Source organism: Rhinoraja longicauda, chromosome 29 (assembly GCF_053455715.1).
Source record: "Rhinoraja longicauda isolate Sanriku21f chromosome 29, sRhiLon1.1, whole genome shotgun sequence".
Taxonomy (NCBI): domain Eukaryota; kingdom Metazoa; phylum Chordata; class Chondrichthyes; order Rajiformes; family Arhynchobatidae; genus Rhinoraja; species Rhinoraja longicauda.
In genome coordinates, this window is record NC_135981.1 from 26,512,067 (window position 1) to 26,534,843 (window position 22,777).

At 44.8% G+C, this 22,777-nt stretch overlaps 2 protein-coding genes across 2 annotated transcripts in view; one reads left to right on the forward strand and one right to left on the reverse strand.

Annotated features, from left to right (window-relative positions):
* Positions 1-6,870, reverse strand: part of LOC144607585 (uncharacterized) — a 44,086-nt gene extending 37,216 nt beyond the window's left edge. Inside the window, exons 1-2 of the mRNA XM_078424503.1 lie at positions 6,730-6,870; positions 1,996-2,167 (exon numbers count right to left, since the gene is read on the reverse strand). Coding sequence (XP_078280629.1) covers positions 1,996-2,136 — 141 coding nt within the window. The 5' untranslated portion in view covers positions 2,137-2,167; positions 6,730-6,870. The remainder of the gene's footprint in view (positions 1-1,995; positions 2,168-6,729) is intronic.
* A 59-nt stretch (positions 6,871-6,929) lies between these two features.
* Positions 6,930-16,748, forward strand: ccdc43 (coiled-coil domain containing 43). The gene is made up of 5 exons (XM_078424756.1): positions 6,930-7,302; positions 10,290-10,380; positions 10,603-10,738; positions 14,956-15,008; positions 16,127-16,748. Exons 1-5 carry the CDS (start codon positions 6,958-6,960, stop codon positions 16,312-16,314), a joined length of 813 nt encoding a protein of 270 aa, XP_078280882.1. The 5' UTR covers positions 6,930-6,957; the 3' UTR covers positions 16,315-16,748.
* The last annotated feature ends 6,029 nt before the right edge of the window (positions 16,749-22,777 follow it).

Genomic DNA, 22,777 nt, shown 5'->3' on the forward strand with positions numbered 1-22,777 from the left:
GAAGTACATGTATTGGTGTGCTTCCTAGGCTACAGTGGCAACATGGTTGTCGAAGACTGGCTCCTTCAATTTGCTGATATTGAGGGAGAGATTAGAAATAAGGAACAGTAGATGTTGATTTACAAAAAGACACAAAGTACTGGAATAACTCAGCGGGTCAGGCAGCATCCCAAGAGAATATGGATAAGTGATGCTTTGGTCAGGACCCTTCTTCAGACTGATTATTGGGGGTGAATCTCTTGTGTGAGACCTTGACATTAAATTTGTGGACAGTGAAGGTGGTTAACAACAAGATCCAGATAAACTTTTTTTCCTGTGAAGGAGATTGAGGGGCAACCTTTGGAGGTACACAAAATCATGAGGGGCAAAAATATAGGGAATGGTTTCCATCTTGTTCCCGGAAAAAGGGTGTCAAACCAGGGGACAGATTTAAGGTGAGAGAGGAAAGATCAGGCCCTTGAACACAACAGAACACGAACCTCAGCAACTATGATCTTTGATGGACTATGTCTTTGGTTGCACTAGACTTTGGTATTGCACTATTATAGTCACTTTGTATTTCAGTTATTAGTTTTTATTATTTTATATTTATTTGTATTATTGAATTTACAGGACCATTAAGCTATAGCATGCAATAATTTCATTGTTCTGTCACTGTTACATATGACAATTACACCCTCTTGACTAGTATCCATGATCAGTCTGTCGTTTTGACAATTGTTTATCCTTTTTTAGTTTGGTTTAGAGATACAGCGTGGAAACAGTCCCTTTGGGCCACTGAGACCACACATCTTCCCATCTCCACCCCTTTTCTGCAGAGTCCTTTCCCTCCGCAACTCCCTGGTCAACTTGTCCCTTCCCACCTAAACCACCCCCTCCCCAGGTACTTTCCCCTGCAACCGCAGGAGACGCAACACCTGTCCCTTTACCTCCCCCCTCGACTCCATCCAAGGACCCTGATGGTCTTCTCAGGTGAGGCAAAGGTTCACTTGCACCTCAACCAACCTCATCTACTGCATCCTCTGTTCCAGGTGTCAACTTCTGTACATCAGCGAGACCAAGCGCAGGCTCGGCGATCGTTTCGCTGAACACCTCGGTTCAGTCCGTCTCAACCTATCTCCCAGTTGCTCAGCACTTTAACCCCCCCTCACATTCCCAATCTGACCTTTCTGTCCTGGGCCTCCTCCATTGTCAGAGTGAGGCCCAGCACAAATTGGAGGAACAGCACCTCTTTTTTCGCTAGGGTAGCTTACGCCCAAGCAGCATGAACATTGACTTCTCTAACTTCAAATAGCCCTTTCTTTCCCTCTCTCTCCCCATCCTCTCCCCATCCCCTCCCATTCCCAGTTCTCCCACCAGTCTTACTGTCTCCGCCTGCATTAAATTTACCCAGCTCATCAATCCTGAAAGATTATACAGAACCTTTTAAACGGCAAACAGTAGTCTCATAACCAATTTTGATTTCACATTGCGACCTGCAAGTCTGTTTATGTGATAGTTTGTTAAGTACTTGCTGATATTGCTGTTGGATTTTGAACTAACTAGTTTTAAATTCTTTTTTCACAGCCAGCTTAATTTGTCATAGTTATAAATTTATGTTATGCATTTATATTGCAGTATCTATCATAAACTTTAGAACCTTTAATCTTTCCTTACAACAGTATTTTGGCATTGGTTCTTCTCTTGCCTCTTCTACTGCTAGTAGTTGTTGATACTCTATGTCCTTGCTACACAATCTAATGTAGTATTGGCTGCATGTGAAAAACATTTCTGCAGTGTTTGGCTTATTTTCAACTTTCCTATTCAACCAAAGTGAACACATAATATACTGCACAGATGCAATTTTGCATTTTCATTTGGAACAATTTCCTACCCATAATAAAATCATCAAGAATGTTAGAATGACTTTGTAAGACATATCACAATGTTACAAAACATAAAGAATTAAACAATAACAGTTAATGGAAGTTCCAATACAGAGACCATAGTACATACCCCTCCCATTTTTTTCACAATATCCTCCAAACGTTTGGTGCTCTTATTATCTGGAAGATCTAGGTAAAAAGCCTTCCCTGAAATTGGACAATTTTTCAATGTGACTTCTTCATAATCTTGTATCAAGGTCTTTCGTGGCATCTTCTATGCTTTAAACCTCCTTGCAGATTTCCTTTAAAATATATATTTTCAGTGTCAGAGATTTACAATGCACTTCAAATTTTAATTATGTGATTAATCATCAGAAGTAACTTAAATTTGAGTCCCTCCAATCGGAACACAAAATGTACGCATCTATCATTACTTAAAATTTCACACATGTCAATAAAGCACTGGTAGACATCAAACCTCACCCACAAATCCGAAGTTTTCAGTGAAAAAAATCACTGCCAGGGATCACACACAAGAGGCTCTTGAACTATATACTGGAGCTTAGACCAGATCAGGTCACCATGTATGGCAACTACATTTGAATGTGTGTAAATAATTATTTTACAGAAGGCACCATTACAAAGGGAAAGACAACCTTGCGGTTGGATTGGCTTAAGGACAAAAGGCTCACACCAGGGTAAAAATCTTTAGATCACTCTATCCCTTGAGACTGTGGAGCTTCATTCAAAATAAATCAATAGATATCTGGACATTACGTGAATCAAAGGATGTGATGACAGTGCAGAATAATAATTACATTTGAGGTACACGTTTAGTCATGATCTTGTTGAAGAGCAAAGCAAATTTGTGGAGTATAATGGCATGACAATAAAACACAAGTTCTTTACATCCTTATTCAATCTCTGTTATGCGATGAGGTGCAAGTCATCCTTAAATCTGAAGGGCCACCCACGAGGGGGCATCAACACATGAAAGATCTTGGTTTTGAAGTATAACAGAAAATGGTGGAAACATCTTAGTTTCGGTCCATTTTAACTTCCCTGCTTTCTGTCCTGGGCCTTCTCCATTGCCAGAATGAGGCCACATGCAAACTGAAGGAACAGCACCTCATATTTCACTTGGGTAGCTTACAGCCCACTGCTATGAACATTGAATCCTCCAATTTTAGGTAGCTAATCTACAAATACTTCCTTCCCCTCTCTTTGTTCCCTTTTCTTCCTAGTTCCCCACCTGGATGCACATCCATTTCTCCCTCTCCCCTCCCTTCCACCTGTATTCCATCCTCTCGTTTCACATTGTGAACATCTCCCATCCTTGACTCACACCTTGCGGCTTTTCATCTCTGGCTTTGTCCACCTATATGTCATTCAATCCCTGCAACCACCTTTCGCTTGCTGGGCTTTGTCCTGCCCCTTCCTCTCTTCCAGCTTTCTCCCCCCTGTGGAAGAGGTTCAGCCTGTCTCTTCTATCGATGCCTCTCATTTTATAACCTATCAGGTCTCCTCCCCACCTTTGACATTTCGGAGAAAACAATCCAAGTTTGTCCAACCTCTCTTTAAAGCCAATACCCAGGAAACATTCTGGTGAAACTCTTCTGGATCCTCTCTACATTATCCACATCCTTCTTGCTATACTATTTCACCTCACATCCAACAAAGCTCCCAGATTATTCTACTAATCACTTTATCTACCAAGGGACTTCTCTGACTGTAGTCCACATCCCGCATCAGACAGACACGCGCTCCATGATCAACAAGCATGAAACGGCGTACAATGCAACCTTCCTAAGTCATTGGTGGAGACATCAAGCAGCCTAGAAGTATTGGCTGAACTCCCATCAACCCATCACCTTCAACACCAGATGACCCAATATCCTCGACCACTGCTTTACCAACATCAGAACGCTTACTGCTCCATCTCAATGGTTCAATGCACAATGGTTTCCAACCACACTTTGGAAAATCTGACCAAATGCAAAGAATGGCTGTGCTGCTTCTTCCTGCGTCCAGACAGAGATTGAAGAGTGCAGGACTGGTAAAGAGGATAACAATTTGCTTTTCAGTAGAATGCATCAGGTCAACGGAACACTATGGACCACCTCTCGCACTACCATGGAACTGGTTTCTAATTGTGTTTTGCATTTATGACTTGTTCATTGTACAGTCTCTTTACTTTCACTGCATCATAAGTTTTTATGCCTAATTTATAATGCATCATGCAGGATTTTCATCGTGGCAAAAAAACTGTAGATGCTGCTTTAAATTGAAGGTAGACCCAAAATGCTGGAGTAACTCAGCGGGTCAGGCAGCATCTCTGGAGAGAAGGAATGGGTGACGTTTCGGGTTGAGACCGTTCTTCAGACGTCTGAAGAACGATCTCGACGCAAAACTACACCCATTCCTTCTTTCTAGAGATGCTGCCTGACCCGCTGAGTTACTCCAGCATTTTGTGTCTGCCCAGGATTTTCATCTTATTGGTTTATCACCATAGTTGGGTAGGTCATGTAGAAACAAAGAACTGCAGATGCTGGTTAATGCACAAAACAACACACAGTGCTGAAGTCACCCTGCAGATCAGGCAGCATCGCTGAAGAATATGGATAGGTGACGTTTTGGGTCAAAGAAGGGTCTCCATTGGAATCATTGTGGGAATTGTGGGATGAACTGAGCTGTTCTTCCATTTTGTCTTTCAACATGGGCAGCACTTCACTCGAACATAGAAACAAAAAGCTTTGTGCAGTTTTGGTCTCCAAATTTGAGGAAGGATATTCTTGCTATTGAGGGCGTGCAGCGTAGGTTTACTAGGTTAATTCCCGGAATGGCGGGACTATCATATGTTGAAAGACTGGAGCGACTAGGCTTGTATACACTGAAATTTAGATGGATGAGAGGAGATCTTATCGAAACGTATAAGATTATTACGGGGTTGGACACGTTAGAGGCAGGAAACATGTTCCCAACAAGGGGCCACAGTTTAAGAATAAGGGGTAGGCCATTTAGAACTGAGATGAGGAAAAACTTTTTCAGTCAGAGAGTTGTGAATCTGTGGAAGTCTCTGTCTCAGAAGGCAGTGGAGGCCAATTCTCTGAATGCATTCAAGAGAGAGCTAGATAAAGCTCTTAAGGATAGCGGAGTCAGGGGGTATGGGGAGAACGCAGGAACGGGGTACTGATTGAGAATGATCAGCCATGATCACATTGAATGACGGTGCTGGCTCGAAGGGCCGAATGGCCTCCTCCTGCACCTATTGTCTATAAAGAACAATGAATGAAAGATATGCAAAAAAGTAACGATGATAAAGGAAACATGTTGGCCTCTTCACTGTGCGGGAATTAAACTTTACTCCAGTTAATGTACCCTCTGAGAGTTAGGCTAAACATTCCTGGTGCAGGTGGCCCATAGTCAAGAAAACAAGTTCGCTAAACACAAAGAAGAGTTTGTGAACATAGATAAAGAAATCTTTTTCTCAGTGGAAAGTTACTGAATGCTGAATCAGAATAGTTAACCCTGGTAGACAAGTGTACATGACTAACCTCCCCCCTCAACTCCATCCAAGGACGCAAACAGCCTTTCCAGGTGAGACAAAGGTTCACCTGCACCTCCTCCAACCTCATCTATTGTATCCGCTGCTCTAGATGTCAACTTCTTTACTCCCAATCCTGACTAACCTTGCTATTATGCTATCAAAAATGATATAAAATACTGCATGCTTTGAATCGAGAGGACAGTCTCTTGCTTGACTATTCTCCTTGTCTGACAAGTTATTGTTAATAAAGTAGCTCCAGTTAGATAGTCACTCACGTCTGGTGAAAATTATTCCAACAACATCACCTATCCATGTTCTCCAGAGATGCTGTCTAACCTGCTCAGTGACACTTTGTGTCCTGTTGTGTATAAACTAAGACATTTTAATCCAGGCACCAATCTAGTAAACCTCCTCTCCAAAGTCTCCACATCCTTTCTGTACTGGGGCGTCCAGAACTGCACGCAATACGCGAAAACGACCTTGCAGGCAAACTCAATTTGACTTGACCAACCACTGGAGCAGAGTATTCACCAGAACCTCCTCTGGAAATGTCTCCCTCCGTTCCGGCTGCCCGACCCGCCGAGTTTTTCCAGTAATTCTAATGTTGTTTTGGAAATATTTCCATTGTTTTTAAAAAAATGCAGAGTGATGATTGCTGGCGAGGGGGAGTCCAGTCCCGGACTGTGGAGGGCAATCCACCCCTGAGCCGTGGCCCCGGCCCAGTCCTCCCTCAACCCCCCTCTCCCTCACCTCAACCCCCCTCTCCCTCAACCCCCCTCTCCCTCACCCCCCCTTCCCTCACCCCCCCCTTCCCTCACCCCCTCCCTCACCCCCTCCCTCCCCCTCTCCCTCACCCCCCCTCCCTCACCCCCCCTCCCTCACCCCCCCTCCCTCACCCACCCCCCCTCTCCCTCACCCCTCTCTCCCTCACCTCAATCCCCCTCTCCCTCACCCCCCCCTTCCCTCACCCCCCCTTCCCTCACCCCCCCCTTCCCTCACCCCGTTCCCTCACCCCCTCCCTTCACCCCCTCCCTCCCCCTCCCCCTCACCCCCCTCCCTCACCCACCCCCCTCCTCTCCCACCCACCCCCCCCTCTCCCTCACCCCTCTCCCACCCCCCCCCTCTCTCCCTCACCTCAACCCCTCACCTCAACCCCCCCCCTCCCACCCCCCCCCCCCCTCTCACCCCCCCCCCCCCCCTCTCTCACCCCTCTCTCCCTCACCTCACCCCACCCCCCCTCTCCCCTCCCCATTTAAACCCCCGCCGCCCGAGATTGCTCGGTGGGGTTGGAGCCGAAGCCCAAGTGGGCGCCACTACCTGTGGGCGCCGCTCCTCGCGCTCCCTCTCCCCGTAGCCGTCCCGCGCTCCTCGCGCGCGCGCGCGCTCTCTCTCCCCCACCAGTCCAGTCCCGTCCCGCGCCGCTCGCGATCCCTGCGGCCACCGATTCAAACTTCGCTCCTCCTCACACGGGGATCCGAGTGCGCAGGCGCCGAGCAGGCGTCGCACGGGCACCCGCACCAGCCGCCAGGACCCCGCGGACACAAGATGGCGGCTCCCAGTGGCGGGCTGGCGGGGACTGTGCCCGGGCCCAGCGGCGGGCTGGCGGGGACTGTGCCCGGGCCCAGCGGCGGGCTGGCGGGGACTGTGCCCGGGCCCAGCGGCGGGCTGGCGGGGACAGTGTCCGGGCCCAGTGGCGGGCTGGCAGGGACTATGCCCGGGCCCTGCGGCGGGCTGGCGGGGGGCGGCTTCGCGGCGTGGCTCAGCAGGCGGCTGGAGCAGCTGGAAATAGACGAGGACGTGTACGGCTCCTACATTAATGGCATCTTGCGAGAGGAGGAGAGCGAAGAGGAAAAGTCCGAGGCACTTGAAGGCATTTTATCTGCGTTTCTGGTGAGTGGAGCGCGGACCATGACAGTGTGGCTTCAGCCCGCCTGCTTTAATCCTTCCCCGCAATCAATTACAGCGTGTTCCTTTATTGTACGGTCGCGTTAACTTTAAATAAAACGTTGATCAGCATTGACTCTGTTAAAGTGTAATTTGAAACGTTTGTTGTAATTCGATACAGTGGTGAGGATTCTAATTTAGTTGCAGTCATTGAGGCAGCTGGCACAGTAACTTTCCCTTCCCTTGAGAAGCTGCCTAACCAAGTGTGATACAGAAAAAACAGGCATATCGTTACTGAATATATTGTCCTTTATTTGTATCTTCACCTTGGTAAGTGCCGAGTTTCTGAAGAAAGTGCCTATTTTTCAGCTATAAACACAAGGATTGGCTATTTTTTAATTTCGTTGTACTCGTTGCAATGACAATAAATGAATATTATTATTATTATTATTAAGATGTTGGAAACTCAACAGATCAGACACTCTCTGTGGAGAGAGTATCCGAGTTAATGCAGATGCTGGAATCTTGAACAAAATACAAAGTGATGGAGAAACTCGGCATACCAGGCAGCAGTTCTTGTTTTTTTGGGCTGTGATCTTTCTTCAGACTGAAAAATAATCCAGAACCAAAGCATCTCATGTCTATTCCTTCCACAGATTCTACCTGACCTGCTGGGTTCCTCTAGCACTTTATATTTTGATCAGGGTTAATGTTTTGGGTCGAAGGTTTGTTTTGTCAGAATATGAATGATAAACACAATCTGTTTATCTTTCCATGGATGCTACCTGACCTGTTGAATATTTCCAACATTTTCTGTTTTTATTTCAGATTTCCAACATCTACAGTAATTTGTTAATATTTACCTTTCAAATATGTTTTGATCAAAGGTAAAAATATTGACGTTATAGGAGGAAGTAAAGTTAAAATGCCCTTTCTGGGTGTGGTTTGGGGTTTAATGATAAGATTATTTGGCTTCTATAAATTGTCCTTGGTGTGTAGGATAGAATTAATTTATGGGGTGATTGCTGGTTGGACAAGACAACTTTGAAACTTCCTCCAACCTCTTCCCCTTCACATTCCCACACTGACCTTTCTGTCCGAGGCCTCCTTCATTGGCAGTGAGGCCAAACGTAAATTGGAAAAACAGCGTCTCATATTTTACTTGGGCAGTTTACGCCCAGGGGTATGAGTATTTATTTCTCTAACTTCAAGTAACCCTTTCATCCCCTCTCCCTCCATCCTTTACCCCACTCAAGTCGTACCAGCTTCAAAGTCGTCTTGATGAGTCTCATTGTAACTTGTTTTCACCTAGGACACTGCTAACGATGGCCTGTTTCCTTTATCATCATTACTTTTTTGCATATCTTTCATTCATTTGTTCTATATCTCTACATCACTGTCTACACCTCTCGTTTCCCTTTTCCATGACTCTCAGTCTGAAGAAGGGTCTCGACCCGAAACTTGCCTATTTTCTCCAGAGATGCTGTCTGACTCGCTGAGTTATTCCAGCTTTTTGTGTCTATCATTGGTTTAAACCAGCATTGCAGTTCCTTCCTAAACTACTGGAGATATTTTTGTAATAATAACAAAATCAATATCTTGAGAATTTAATGTAGCACAACGACAAATCATAATAGTTATAAAGGACCTGACATTTGGCAATAGAATATGTTGACCAAAAAAATCAGTCATGGGGGTGGTGCTGACGATGGTCATCACCACTATCCACGGGAAGCATGTGGAGATTGTTGAGGAGTACAAGTACCTGGGCACAGTCTTCGACAACCTGCTGAAATTTGCCTCCAACACGGAACGTATCCTCAGGAAATAGACAATAAGTGTAGGAGTAGGCCATTCGGCCCTGCGAGCCAGCACCACCATTCAATATGATCATGGCTGATCATTCTCAATCAGTACCCCGTTCCTGCCTTCTCCCCATACCCCCTAACTCCGCTGTCCTTAAGAGCTCTATCAAGCTCTCTCTTGAATGCATTCAGAGAATTGGCCTCCACTGCCTTCTGAGGCAGAGAATTCCACAGATTTACAACTCTCTGACTGAAAAAGGTTTTCCTCATCTCCGTTCTAAATGGCCTACCCCTAAAAAATGCCAGCAGCGGCAGTATCTCCTGAGGAAGCTCAACTCCTTTGGGGTCAGCAAGGACATCCTCATAACGTTTTAGTACTACTTCATTGAGAGCGTCATCACGTTCTCCTTCACCTGCTGGTTTCACTCCATCAGCCTTCAGAACAGAAATTGCCTGCAGAGCACAGCCAAAGTCTGTTCCAAAATTATTGGACTCCCTGTCAGAGCCCTCTCTCTCCACCCTATGCGACCAGCAGATGCTAAGGTTAGCTGGCAGGATTTTACAGGACCCCTCACATGTCCTGTTCTCTGCGTTTGAGTGGCTCCCCTCAGGACGCCGGCTTCGCTGCCCAGCCTGTGGGACACAGAGGAGAAGGGCAACCTTTCCCCAAGGCTGTTCAGCTCCTCAACTCCCAGCCACCCCGTCCCGCTGCTCACCTTGCTAATCCCCTCCCCCAATAGTTTTTGTACTATATGTGCCTTTGTAAATTGCCCCACGGGGACAAATAAAGTATTTTGAACTTTGAACTTGAATATCTCTTGGGCTTACTCTATTGCCACAGGGGAAACGGTATCCTTAGTGCTATGAGCCACAAATAACAATGCACAGTGCTGCAGGTATTCAGCAGGCCAGGCCAGGCAGCACATGTGAAAAGTGAAAGAGTTCATATTTAATGCCATTTACTTATCTTTCATCAAACACTGAAGAAAACTTGGGGCTGAATTTTAAGTTATAGAGAAGAGGGAGATGTGGAGACAAGATGTTGTCTGTGATGTGGTCGAGACCAAGAGGAAGTGAATGATGGTGAAGTCTTGTTAATCACAAAAGGCCAGAATATCTCTGAACTGAATGCTTCTTAGACTTGAATACACTTTTTTTCTGAGATTAAGCACGTACTTTTTTTTTCAGGACGAAGATTCATTAACAATTATTTGTAAAGAAATTATTCAAAAGTGGTCTGAAATCACAAACAATATCACTCAAGAGAAAAATGATGAAGGTAAAATTCAGGATAATCTCAGATGTCGAATAATTGCTGTTCTTTTATTTGCATATTTTAAATGCATGAAGCCAATTAATTGGGTGAGTATGTTTCATAACTGTGCCGGATATTATTTTATTTATGCAACTGTATTAAGGAAAATCATTTGATGTTTTTTTGGAATTCTAACTGTCACCAAAGTTTATCTAACTGCACCATTTGATCTGTTTGTTTTAAAAGACGAAGTACAAGCCATTGCAAGTATGATTGAGAAACAAGCTCAAATTGTTGTGAAACAAAAAGGTGCTTCAGAGCAGGAAAGATCTACAAAAGCTGCAGTTCTTGCACAGTATGCAAACATAACCGATGAAGAGGAATATCCTTTCTTGGGAAGAAGAATTAAGATAACTTCGGGAGAATAATTTTACATTCATGTATTACAAAATGCGGTGTTGTTCTTTTGTCATCCTTCCCTTCCAGCAAACAAGAAAACATGACGGGTGAGGTAGTGTAAACCACCTGTTCTCCTTCATGGTTGGTTGAGAACATGGAAGTTGAAAATTTAACACCAGAAATAAGGGAAACGATGTTCTTTTAAAACGGGAATAATGAACCTGCAATCCTAATAAAAGATTACATAGTTAGCAATATTTGTACAATATTAAGGGTGACACAGTAGCACAGCGAAAGACCTGCTGCCTTATAGCGCTAGAGTCCTGAGTTCGATTCTGAGTATGGATGCTGTCTATATGGAGTATGCACGTTCCCCGTGTGACCACGTGGGTTTTCTCCAGGTGCTCAGGTTTCTTCACGCATTCCAAAGACGTGCAGGTTTGTAGGTTAATTGGCTTCTGTAAATTGTCTCGAGTGCATCGGATGGAACTTGCGTATGGATGATCATTGGTCGGTGGGTGAAGGGCCTGTTTCCACGCTGTATCTTTAAACTAAATATTATGTAGCATCTTTTGAAGAAAGATAATTAAAAGTGTGTTACGGTATTAATAGGAACAATGTCCAATGGTGCATAAAGTCTGCTTGTCTGGCACCACAAAAGTGTTGAGTGTGCCGGATTATTAGAGTTTCACCATATGCAAGCGAGGTCTGATTAACCTGGACGATGACACGGCCTGGCTCGCCTCAATGGAGCTGCAGGTCTAAAACACATACGACAGAAGAAGAACCATATGCAAGCATGTTTCTGATCACTAGTGTTATTTGTTGACCAAAACATTACTTGCTGCAGCTTTACAGACACATGTAAAAATTGTATTGCTCCAGTTCATATCTAGTGCTTCTGACAAATAAACACTTGGATGACAAAATTCATAGAAATTAACTTCAAATTTTTCATAGCATTTTATAAAATTAAGTATGCGCAAACACAGTGGCACAGCGGTAGAACTACTGCCTCACAGCACCAGAGACCTGGGTTTGATCCTGACCTTGGGTGCCTCTGGTCTGTGTGGAGTTTGTACATTGACCGCATGGATTTTTTTCTAAGTGCTCAAATTTCCTCCCACTTCCCAAGGAAATGCAGGTTTGTAGGTTAATTGGCTTCTGTAAATTGTCCTGAATGTGTAGGATAGAACTAGTGTACAGGGATCGCTGGTTGGCGTGGACTCGGTGGGCCGAAATGCCTGTTTCCATGCTCTAAATTAAGCTAAATTATTTATGGTGGATAGTCATGAAATGTAACCATAATCGTACTCTGGAGAAGGGATTATAAGACTCTACTGTCCTTACTATGTGGCAGATTTTTTTTTTTTAAAGCTTGTCATTAAGGACCATCCCAAAAGATTTTATAAATACATAAGTGGGGAAAGGGTAACTAGAGAGAGAGTGGGACCTCTCAAGGAATCAACGCGGTCATCTCTGTGTGGAGCCACAGGAGATGGGCAAGGTCCTCAATGAGTCTCCTCTGTATTTACCGAGGAGAAAGACAATAGGACAGAGGAAATTGGAGCAGTCACTGGAAGTGTCTTGAGAGCAGTCAGAGTTACCGACGAAGAAGTACTGAAGGTACTTTAGTGTTTTAAGGTAGACAAATCTCCAGGACTCGATCAGATATATCCGAGGATATTGCAGGAAATTGCGGGAGACCTGGTTGAAATTTACGAGTCGACCTTAAATACAGGAGAGATGCCGGAAGACAGAAGGGCTGTAGGGGAAAATGCTGGGAACTATCGGCTTAACATCTGTAGTTGGTAAGTTACTGGAGAGTATTCTGAGGGATAGGTTACACAGGCATTTGGATGGGCAAGGGCTGATTAGGGATAGTCGGCATGGTTTTGTACTTGGGAGGTCGTGTCTCACAAATCTGATTTGATTTTTTGAAGATGTGACCAAAAAGGTTGATGAGGGCAGAGCTGTAGATTTTGTGTACATGGACTTCAGTAAGGCATTCGACAAGGTTCTGCATGGTAGGTTGCTCTGGAAGGTTAGATCGCATGGGATCCAAGGAGAGATAGCTGAATGGATGGCAAATTGGCTCCATGGAAGGAAGCAGAGGGTGATGGTGGAAGGTTGCTTCTCAGTCTGGAGGCCTGTGATTAGTGGTGTGCCTCAAGATTCGGTGCTGGGCCCGTTACTGTTTGCCATCTACATCGATGATTTGGATGAGAACATACAGGGCAAGATAAGCAAGTTTGCTGATGATACAAAAGTGAGTGGTTTTGCAGATAATGAAGATGGTTGTGAAAGATTGCAGCAGGATCTGGATCGATTGGCCAAGTGGGCGGAGGAATGGTTGGTGGAATTTAATACAAAAAAGTATGAGGTGTTGCATTTTGGGACATCGAACAAGGGCACGACCAACACAGTAAATGGTCGGCCTCTGGGTAGTGTTGTAGAGCAGAGGGATCTAGGAGTACAGGTACATGGTTCCTTGAAGGTCGAGTCGCAGGTAGATAAGGTGGTCAAAAAGGCTTTTGGCACTTTGGCCTTCATCAGTCAGAGTATTGAGTATAGAAGTTGGAAGGTCATGTTGCAGTTGTATAAGACGTTGTTGAGACCGTGTTTAGAATATTGAGTTCAGTTCTGGGCACTATGTTATAGGAAAGATATTTTCAATCTTGAAAGGGTTCAGAAGAGATTTACAAGGATGTTGCCAGGACTAGAGGGTGTAAGCTGTAGGGAGAGGTTGAGTAGGCTGGGTCTCTATTCCATGGAGCGCAGGAGGATGAGGGTGATCTTATAGATCTATACAAAATCATGAGAGGAATAGATCGGGTAGATGCACAGTCTTTTGCCCAGAGTAGGGGAATCGGGGACCAGAGGATATAGGTTCAAGATGAAGGGGGAAAGATATAATAGGAATCAAAGGGGTAACTTTTTTCACACAAAGGGTGGTGGGTGTATGGAACGAGCTGCCAGAGGAGGTAGTTGCGGCTGGGACAATCCCGTCATTTAAGAAACAGTTGGACAGGTACATGGATAGGACAGATTTGGAGGGATTTGGACCAAGCGCAGCCAAGTGGGACTAGTGTAGGTGGAACATTGTTGGCCAGTGTGGGCGAGTTGGTCCGAAGGTCCTTTTTCCACACTGTATCACTCTATGATTATGACAGAGATGGGCAAAATATGTTAACGTGTTTCCGATGTCACAGTTACTGAAATGTGACACTTTTTCTGTATCAGCCAATATTTGTGATAATGAGGGAGATTGCCAAATTAATTCTAATTTTTTTCTTGACAAACCCACTGGTAATGGAATGAATATTGTTCAAATTAACATCCTGCAGATCATTTGATTTAATTGACTATATTTTGTTTTCATCCATTGTACAGGAGAAAAGGACCTGGAACCTTACTGACTTAGTCACTTCATGTGGGCCTTTTTATTTGCAATGAACCTCTTGAAGTTGCTTACTCCTTGAAACACGTATATATAGAACACAACTGCTGGAGTAACTCGGCGAATCAGACAGTGTGTATGGAGGACATGGATAGGTGACATTTCGGCTCTGAAAAGGGTTCGGATCCAAACGGTCTCAACCATGTCTTCCAGAGGTGCTCCCTGACCCGCTGAGTTACTCCAGCACTTTTGTTCTAGTCAAGTTTGCAGCATTGGCAGTTCCTTGTGTCTATACTTGCACGGTGGCACAGCGGTAGAGTTGCTGCCTTACAGCGAATGTAGCACCAGAGACTCAGGTTCGATCCTGACTACGGGCGCCATCTGTACGGAGTTTGTTCGTTCTCCCCATGACCTGTGTGGGTTTTCTCCGAGATCTTCGGTTTCCTCCCACACTCCAAAGACGTGCAGGTATGTAGGTTAATTGGCTGGGCAAATGTAAAAATTGTCCCTAGTGTGTGTAGAATAGTGTTAGTGTGCGGGGATCGCTGGGCGGCGCGGACCCGGTGGGTCGAATGGCCTGTTTCTGTGCTGTATATCTAAATCTAAAAAAATCTATAATATTCAGGAACTGAAAAGGTCAGAGTGGATCCAATAAATCTTGTGGGAAATGCCCTTTGAATTCACAGATTGTATCATATCTGCAACAACTGTGTGGTGAAGTCAATAATGTGATGCACCAGTTCTTCGATTTGTATTTTGTTATTCGGAGCTTGCATTTTTAATTTCTTTAACATAAGCACTGAAGATGAACAAGCCCGTGGAGTCAGTGGATCATTTAACTTTGGCGATAAGTGTATCCTTTTGCTAATGCATTTAATTTGGTGTATGATTCCTTCAGGTACTCAGTATTTTATGATGGTAATTTTTGAAAACAATGCAGCTATGTTCCTTGGGCTAAAATTAGATGTATGCTTTTCAAGGTTTGTGTCGAACACAATTTTGTTATCTATATTTGCTGACAATGCATTTTGAAGGATTTCCATCAATTACTGAATATCCTCAACATTTAATGTGCTGAGTGGACGAGTTTGGGTCATGGAGGATACAACCCCGTCATTTGTATTCAAAGCTTCACGGATTTTTAAAAAAATCAACATTAGAGTCATGTAGTACGGGTCCATGCCGTCCCTCCCGTTCCCCACTGCAGATTGCAGCCGAGCTGCAGGAGAAACGGGGCCGATGTCACTGCTTTTCCCCTCTCCCCCCTTGCTGTCACACGGCCATGGGGGCACTCCCCGCCCAGCAACGGCTCCACGGTTGGGCCGAGGGGGGGCGGGAGGGGAGGGGTGCAGCGGGAGGAGGGAGAGAGGGGGGAAGGAGGGGAGGGGCGAGTGGTGAAGGGGATGGGGAGGGAGAAGGGAGGGAGAGAGGGGTAAAGGGGGGGAGGGAAGGGGAGGAGGGGTGCTGCACCAATGCAGGAGAGGTTTGGACCCAAAGGATCCACTTGGGAGGGAAGGGGGGGGGGGGGGGGGGAGGGAGGAAGGGGCGAAGGGGGTGAGGGGGAGGGAGGAAAGGGTGAAGGGGGGGGGAGGAGGGGGTGCTGCACCACTCCAGGAGAGGTTTGGACCCAACTTGGTCCACTTGCTCTTTTTTACTTAAAAGGAGCTTTATGATAGGCTGGCCAACTTCTCATTACTGTTTACTTGTAATCAAGACTATTTGAGTAATAAATATGATAGTTAAAGAGATGGGAATTTGTTATCATCTGACCAAGAACCAGTGAAACAAGGGAACAGGTTAAACTATGTGTCCCATGGAAATAATTAAAAATAGGCAAGATCAAGTTGTTTTAATACATGTTTCCCTTTCAGTTTTAATATTTTACAATGGATTTGGACTTTTGGTAACAAATAAAATATTATTCTCTTTAGCAGAACATTAAATAATTCAAAATCCTTAATATAACCAAAGCTCTGTTCAAAAACACAAATGTCGAGGCAGTTCTTGTTGCAAAAAAAGCAGAAAGGGAAAAGGCTCGGGACGATGCACAGAAGAAGAAAGAGCAAGATAAACTACAGCGAGAAAAAGATAAACTTGCAAAGCAAGAAAGGAAAGAAAAGGAGAAAAAGAGAACGCAAAAAGGAGAACGGAAGCGGTAAAAAATGATTTGAATAATGTTCCAAAGTCCAAAACTTGCATCCACAGATGTTACAAACTGCTGAACCAGCGACAATTTTGTTTTGAGATTTCAGAAACAACTTTCTTCATAAAATGCCAAATTTTTGCAGTGTATTATGTCAATATTGAATTCCAGTTCAAGTAATTAAAAAAAAAATCTTCATTTAGTCTTTTGTTTGTTATAGGCTATCAATTAAGTATTTCAGATTCTTAATGTATTTCAATTTGTCGTGTCTAAACATTTACATGAAAATAGCCTACACAGACAAAAGTAGTTGGAAAAGCAGAACCCCTTCAGTGAAGGGAGATTCTTGTTTATTTGATGAAGTGTAACTGAATAATAAAGGATGTTTTGGAGACTGAACTTTGTTTTGAAGAATTTTTTCTTTGAAGAATAAATTTGAATTGAAGCATATCAATTCATTTATTGATTAATTTGAATTATTACTCACTTTAATTATTTGACTTGGATAATAAAGAATGTTGATTATAATTTATGAGACAAATTATAAATATGGTGGTTGTTATTCTTGAACTGAAGATCGGTTTTGTAAACTGAGTACTGTAGATGAGAGGAAAACCAATTTACTAAGGACCACTTCTAATTAAAATCAATTTGCCAAACGATTTGTTTTTCCAGCAAGCATTATCTTGTCTTCACATGGATCAATTTATCCTTCCACTTTGTTCACTCCCACCGTATCAAAGCGCAAGTTATGGGAAATCACATTGGCCTGAGTTGTATTTTTGTGACGTGTCCAGTACATTAACGACTGCATTTTTGTTATAGTCAGAGTGACACAGTGGGGAAACAGGCCATTTGGCCCAACTTGCCCACACCGGCCAACATTGTCCCAGCTACACGAGTCCCACCTGCCTGCGCTTGGTCCAGAGACCTCCAAACCTGTCCTATCCATGTAACTGTCTAACTGTTTCTTAAATGATGGGATAGTCCCAGCCTCATCTACCTCCTCTGGCAGCTTGTTCCATACACCCACCACACTTTGTGTGAAAAAGTTACCCCTCAGATTCCTATTGAATCTTTTCACCTTCAACCTATGTCTCCTGGTCCTCGATTCCCCTACTCTGGGGAAGAGATTCTGTGCTATTCCTCTCATGGATTTTGTACACCTCTATAAAATCACCCCTCATCCTCCTGCGCTCCAAGGCATAGAGACCTAGCCTACTCAACCTCTCCCTATAGCTTGTAATTTTTTTCTGAACCCTTTCAAGCTTGACAATATCGTCTATAACATGGTGCCCAGAACTGAACACACTATTGTAAATGCAGTCTCACCAGCGTCTTATACAACTGCAACATGACCTCCCCCCCCAACTTCTATACTCAATACTCTGACTGATGAAGGCCAATGTGCCAAAAGCCTTTTTGTCCACCTTATTTACCTGCGACTCGACCTTCAAGGAACCAAGCACCTGCACTCCAAGATCCCTCTGCCCTATAACACTACCCACAGGATTACAATTTGCTGTGTAGGTTGTGCCCTTGTTCGACGTCCCAAAATGCAACACCTCACACTTTTCTGTATTCAATTCCATCAACCATTCCTCCGCCCACCTGGCCAATCGATCCAGATCCTGCTGCAATCGTTCACAACCATCTTCACTATGCAAAACCACTCACTTTTGTATCGTCAGCAAACTTGCTTATCTTGCCTTGTAAGTTCTCATCCAAATCATTGATATAGATGACAAACAGTAACAGGCCCAGCACTGAACCCTGAAGCACACCACTAGTCACAGGCCTCCAGTCTGAGGAATAACCTTCCACCACCACCCTCTGTTTCCTTCCATGGAGCCAATTTGCTATCCATTCAGCTCCTTGGATCCCATGCAATCGAACCTTCCAGAGCAGCCTACCATCCGGAACCTTGTCGAATGCCTTACTGAAGTTCATGTACACAACATCTACAGCTCTGCCCTCATTGATCTTTCTGGTCACGTCTTCAAAAAATCAATCAGATTTGTGAGACATGACCTCCCATGTACAAATCCATGCTTACTATCCCTAATCAGCCCTTGCCCATCCAAATGCCTGTATAACCTATCCCTCAGAATAGTCTCTAGTAACTTTCCAACAACAGATGCCTATAGTTCCCAGCATTTTTCCCTGCAGCCCTTCTTGAAAAGAGGCACCACATTTGCCACCCTCCATATCATATCATATCATATATATATACAGCCGGAAACAGGCCTTTTCGGCCCTCCAAGTCCGTGCCGCCCAGTGATCCACGTACATTAACACTATCCTACACCCATCTTCCGGCACCTCTCCTGTATTTAAGGACGACTCATAAATTTCAACCAGGGTTCTCACAATTTCCTCTCTAGTTTCTCACAATGTCCTCGGATATATCTGATCAAGCCCTGGAGATTTGTCTACCTTCATACACGATAGCACCTTCAGTACTTCTTCGACGGTAACACTGACTGCTCTCAAGACGCTTCCACTTCCTACACTCATGAAACTTGAAGGTTTAATTGCTTTTGCAGCCAAATCCCACTCTCTTTCACCTTCACATGGTCAGTCTATGACTCTTCCCTCATTATCCAGGTCCTCCGTAGATTTTGAATGCCAGACTTAATGGATGCCATGCACATACGAACGAGTATTAGGGAGACCATCGGGATGGATTTGCTAGCTGTTGTGGGCACCTTCTACTGGGAGGGAACGGGGCATTTCTGCGTGCCTTTTCACTCCACCTCCATCTCTGAGCCACAGCAACCGAGGGGTCATTTGCTCGTTTGTTGAGTCAGAGACCGTCTGGCAGCTGTATTGCTTGTTTTCCTGTCACAACTGTTACTGTGATCCTTTGATAATGAGATTTTCTATGGAGGTACTTGTGAAATGTCTTCCCTCCTCCTGAACTGTGCTTCATCACCACCATGGAGAATAAAGCCCTCAACTGCATCTTATCCATGTCTCACACCTCTTGCCGGTGGTGCAAAACAGGAACGGGCCATTTAGGCTCACATGGGACAGGTTGCACCTGAACTGGAGGGGACCAACATCCTTGCGGGCAGGTTTGCTAATGCTACACGGGAGGGTTTAAACTAGATTAAACTAGATAGAAGGGATCTCATACAGGACAGAGGCACGTGAGAGGCTAGAAGTTGGTATGGAGGGTGGTGAGGGAATGGTTAGTGGACATAATAGGCAGGTGAAAGGCGGAGAGTGAGGAAGAAGGGTTGGTTTAAACCATGTATTTTGATGCAAGGGGTCTGATGGGGAAGACAGATGAGCTGAGGGCATGGATAGGTACGAGCGACTGGGACGTTGTAGCGATGACTGAAACCTGGTTAAGGGATGGGCAGGACTGGCAGCTCAATGTTCCGGGGTACAGGATATTCAGGAGAGACGGGGGTGAGGGAAAAAGAAGAGGGGGGGGTGCATTGTTGGTCAAGAAGGATGTCACTGCTGTGATCAGTGGTGACATTACGAACGGTTTGTCTAGTGAGGCTATATGGGTGGAGCTGAGGAACAAGAAAGGGATGATCACCTTGTTGGGGGTGTACTATAGACCCCCGAATAGTCAACGGGAATTGGAAGAACAAATGTGCCAGGAGATTGCAGACAGATGCAGGTCAAATAAGGCTGTTGGAGTAGGGGATTTCAACTTTCCCAATATAGACTTGGAAAATCATAGCGCGAAGGGTTTAAATGGGGTGCAATTCCTCAAAAGTGATCAGGAGAATTTTCTTAAGCAGTATATGGATGCCCCCACACATGAGAGGGCAGCACTGGATTTAGTATTGGGAAATTGGGAAAGGCAAGTTAATTAACTGTTTGCGGTGGAGCCTTTAGGGACCAGTGACCACAGTTCGGTTAGGTTTAAGATAGTTATGGATAGGGACGGAGAGGGTCCACGTGTTAAAATGCTCAACTGGGGTAAGGCCAACTTTGAGGGTATGAGAGAAGGTCTCGCTCAAGTAGGTTATTTGAGGGGAAAGGAATATCGGCCAAATGGGATGTTTTTGAAAGTGTGCTGACAAAAGCTCAAGATGTGTACGTCCCCTTTATAGAGAAGGGAACACAGGCAAACGTAAGGAAGCTTGGCTGACGAGGGAAATTGAGGCATTAGTCAAAAACAAGAAGGATGCATGGGACAGGTATAGGCAGCTGGGATCAAGTGCATCCCTGGAGGAGTTTTGGGAACTAAAGAGTAAACTGAAAAAGGAAATCAGACTGGCAAAAAGGGGCCAGGAGATAGCTCTGGCGGGTAGCATTAAGGACAATCCCAAAAGATTTTATCAATACATAAGGGGGAAAAGGGTAACTAGAGAGTGGGACCCCTCAGGAATCAATGCGGTCACCTCTGTGTGGAGCCACAGGAGATGGGCAAGGTACTAAATGAGTATTTCCCCTCTGTATTTACCAAGGAGAAAGAGTAGGACGGAGGAACTCTGGGCAGTCAATTGAAGTGTCGAGAGCAGTTGGTGTTACCATCGAAGAAGTACTGAATCGTGTTTGAAAGTAGACAAATCTCCAGGGCTTGATCAGATATATCCGAGGACATTGTGGGAAACTAGAGAGGAAATTATGGGAGCCCTGGTTGAAATCTACGAGTCGTCCTTAAATTTCCTCAAACTCAAATTCCTCAAACTCAAAATTCCTCAAACTCAATTGCAACAAATCTGAAATCATCATCATTGGTCCAAAAACGCTCACCAAATCCACCCAAAACTTCATCCTCAACATTGATGGTCTCCCAGTATCCACCTCCCCTCACATCCGGAATCTTGGAATCATCTTTGATCAAACCCTCTCCTTCGACAAACACATCTCAAAAACATTGCCCGTCTCCGTCCATCCCTCTCCTCCACAGCTGCAGAAACCCTCATCCACGCCTTCATCACCTCCCGTCTGGACTACTGCACCCTCAAAAATCATCAGTAAACTTCAATACATTCAAAACTCCGCTGCCCGTCTACTCACCCACACCCCGATCCGTGACCATATCACCCCCGTCCTTTACAAACTCCACTGGCTCCCCATCCCCCAGAGAATCCAGTACAAAATCCTCCTCATAACCTACAAAGCCCTCCATAACCTGGCCCCATCCTACCTGACCGACCTCCTCCACAGGCACACTCCCACCTGCACCCTCCGCTCTGCTGCTGCCAATCTCCTATCCCCCCACATCCGGACCAAACTTAGATCCTGGGGGGACAGGGCTTTCTCCATCGCTGCTCCCACCCTATGGAACTCACTACCCCAAACCGTTAGACTCCTCCACACTCACCACATTCAAAACATCGCTGAAGTCTCACCTGTTCAGTACTGCCTTCAACCACTGAAGGTCACCTCACCTTCTGCCTCCTTTCTCTGTTCGTTTACTTATTTACTTATTTATCTATTTATTCATTTCCCTATGTTCTCTAAATCTCTGTAAAGCGTCTTTGAGTATATGAAAAGCGCTATATAAATAAAATGCATTATTATTATTATTATTAAATACAGGAGAGGTGGTGGAAGACTGGAGGGGGCTAATGGTGTGTCTCTTTTCAAGAAGGGCTGCAGGGAAAATGTTGGGAACTTTAGGCCGGTGAACTTCACATCTGTAGTTGGAAAGATACTAGAGTGTATTCCGAGGGATAGGTTACACAGGCATTTGGATGGGCAAGGGCTGATTAGGGATAGACAGCATGGTTTTGTACTTGGGAGGTCGTGTCTCACAAATCTGATTGATTTTTTTTGAAGATGTGACCAAAAAGGTTGATGAGGGCAGAGCTGTAGATGTTGTGTACATGGGCTTCAGTAAGACTTTCGACAAGGTTCCGCATGGTAGACTGCTCTGGAAGGTTAGATCGCATGGGATCCAAGGAGAGATAGCTGAATGGATAGCAAATTGGCTCCATGGAAGGAAGCAGAGGGTGATGGTGGAAGGTTGCTTCTCAGTCTGGAGGCCTGTGACTAGTGGTGTGCCTCAGGGTTCGGTGCTGGGCCCGTTACTGTTTGTCATCTACATCAATGATTTGGATGTGATATACAGGGCAAGATTAGCAAATTTGCTGATGATACAAAAATGAGTGGTTTTGCAGATAGTGAAGATGGTTGTGAAAGATTGCAGGAGGATCTGGATCGATTGGCCAGGTGGGCTGAGGAATTGTTGATGGAATGTAATATAGAGAAATGTGACGTGTTGCATTTTGGGACGTCGAACAAGGGCACGACCTACACAGTAAATGGTCGGCCTCTGGGTAGTGTTGTAGAGCAGAGGGATCTAGGAGTGCAGGTGCATGGTTCCTTGAAGGTCGAGTCGCAGGTCAATAAGGTGGTCAAAAAGGCTTTTGGCACTTTGGCCTTCATCAGTCAGACTATTGAGTATAGAAGTTGGGAGGTCATGTTGCAGTTGTATAAGACGTTGGTGAGACGGCATTTAGAATATTGTGTTCAGTTCTGGGCACCATATTATAGGAAAGATA

Excerpts from the sequence above, each read along its gene's own strand:
- ccdc43 (XM_078424756.1), top strand. The coding sequence starts at position 6,958 with ATGGCGGCTCCCAGTGGCGGGCTGGCGGGGACTGTGCCCGGGCCCAGC. Across the intron at positions 7,303-10,289 it reads GCATTTTATCTGCGTTTCTG|GACGAAGATTCATTAACAAT; the intron begins GTGAGTGGAGCG and ends TTTTTTTTTCAG. Across the intron at positions 10,739-14,955 it reads AACATAACCGATGAAGAGGA|TGAAGATGAACAAGCCCGTG; the intron begins ATATCCTTTCTT and ends TAACATAAGCAC.